Raw genomic sequence first — 2,177 nt, 5'->3', positions numbered from 1 at the left:
TCTTTAAGAAAAGGGAACTCTAATGAGGAAGATTTTTAGGTAAAACAGTAACCAATTTATTTGTCTACTGTCAACATTCGCCACTCCCTCACAGCTTTTCTAAACAGTTCTCTTATCCTAAGTGCCGTTCACATGGAATCTTCCTTTTATCCGCAAAGGATACCTGGAGTTTTTTTATGTTTAATGCGAACGGCCAGGCTTCCGCGAGGGCGGTGCAACTTTAACATACGCAGGCAACGGAACCATCTCTATATATTCATAAGCATTACAGAAATTTTTCTGATAACAAGACAATTTCGAGACTAAATGTCAACCAACGCAACTCGTTTGGTAATATGGCGTCAATAACAAGTCGCTTCCTTTAAATTAGGAAAGGAACTTTGAAATTAAAAGATCCCTCAAACTACTCTTTGAAGTTTTACCCAATACTTTTATATTTCTAAAAGAAGATTAATCATGAAAGTAAAATGCATGCATATCTTTCTTCAATTATACCTTACTGTATTCATGATCATTGGTGGCTAGCTAACACGAACAACAGTCTTGCAAAGATATGGTTAGTGTTTCCATTGCCTTCTTTCAGCTATTTGCATGGTGTACACAACAAGCCATTTTGTTATCATGATTACTCGATTAGACGTGAGATCCTCACAGAGCTTTGCACGACAGAAATCAAAAGTATTGTTCGATGATTGACATAAATCAGCCTAAAAAATATAAATTAACGGGGGAAATATTTATAACATAAAAAACAAGAATTAACGGGGAAAATATTTACAACAGACTGTGTACATGCCTCAAGCAGCAGTATTATTTGAGCTTTCGATTTCTTCCTATCCAATAACATATTTGACGGGCGTTTTCATGCAACAACTGTGTAATCACTTTCAGCTTCGAAAGTACTCTTTATAAGTTGAGGAGGACCTAACTCCATGGACAGCAAAGTGCTTGTCTAATTGTCTGCTTCACTCCTTGTCTTACTTCACTTATCTTCCAGCAGTAAAGGAACGGGTTTAAAGTCGAGTTAAAGAAAACTAAGACAATTGCTACTTCCAATATTACTACTAGGTCTGATGAATATGTTTTACTGCAAACGGCTACAACTGTCAGTATAAAGCTTGGTGCATAACAAACTACTGATGCTAACTGCACCCACAATGCACTGTACACTGCCTTTTTGTATCGCACAATGTTCTGGGTATTTGATTGGCTCCGCTCTTGTTGGACATGATCTTGTACTTGAGCCTGATGACGACTGAGACCCCGAAAAATTTTTATATACGAGGCGACTGAAATAACAAGGCAAGATGGTATTAATATAGAGAAGTACAGAATGGGTATACGGTAATCTAATGTGTAGCATAAAGCAGCGACAGTACATTCAATCCAAAAGCTAGCTATAATGATGTATGTGCGTTTCAAAGTTACAATTTGTTTGTATCTCAGCCCCAACAGCAGGGCGAGAAGTCTGTCCACGCTTATGGCCGTCATCGTCATCAAAGACACTCCACATAATGTATAGCCTGTGAGGGAGGCGGCGTCATATGCGTATCGACAAAGATTCCATTGTTCGTGAGTCACAGAAAGCCATAAACTAGCAACGAGAGGCTGGGTAAGAAGACCAACCAACAGATCAGTTGCTGCCAGACAACGATACAAGAGTTTGGACGGCGGATGAAGGGATGACTCTTTGTGAAGGGCAACGAGGATCAGAGAATTGCCAAGAAATGCTGTGATGGAGAGGAGAATGTGGACTGTTAGGAAAGAAATTTTTGATTCTTGTTGAACTAGTGAGGGGGAACAATACAGTTCTTGAGATGTCTTGGTCTGTGTTCCACCTTCAGTGAAATTTGTCGACATTCTTCTGTTTTCTCGTCTCCTTTTTCTTGGACTGAGGTTATCTGGGATTGCAACGAGAAATATTTCATCTAAACAGCTACAAAACATCACTTCCTACTTAGTAATTATGTAACCTCCTTATAATTGTTTATTCGTTTGAAAAACGTCTGAGAAAGAAAAATAAAGAAGATTCAAGCTGAGGATGTCCAACCCATGTCAATCAGTTCAGGTTTTCGAATGCATATAGTGATTTCAAATTAATCGGTATGGACACCTCTGGACGCAGATACAAACCTATTTTAGAATATTTGAATTCAACTGTGTAATTTATAACCTTT

The 2,177-nt window shown here is 38.4% G+C and overlaps 1 protein-coding gene across 1 annotated transcript; it reads right to left on the bottom strand.

Moving 5' to 3' along the window:
- Positions 1-235: 235 nt before the first annotated feature.
- Positions 236-2,177, bottom strand: LOC148720934 (melanocyte-stimulating hormone receptor-like). The gene has a single exon (XM_088739539.1). It carries the CDS (start codon positions 1,945-1,947, stop codon positions 925-927), a length of 1,023 nt encoding a protein of 340 aa, XP_088595665.1. The 5' UTR covers positions 1,948-2,177; the 3' UTR covers positions 236-924.

This window comes from Stylophora pistillata, chromosome 11 (genome assembly GCF_964205215.1).
Source record: "Stylophora pistillata chromosome 11, jaStyPist1.2, whole genome shotgun sequence".
NCBI classification, from domain to species: domain Eukaryota; kingdom Metazoa; phylum Cnidaria; class Anthozoa; order Scleractinia; family Pocilloporidae; genus Stylophora; species Stylophora pistillata.
Note: the sequence above shows the minus strand (reverse complement) of the source record. Positions and strands in the feature narration are given on the sequence as shown.

What these genes read in the sequence shown, in the direction of transcription:
- LOC148720934 (XM_088739539.1), bottom strand. Translation starts at nt 1,947, where the DNA reads ATGTTTTGTAGCTGTTTAGATGAAATATTTCTCGTTGCAATCCCAGAT.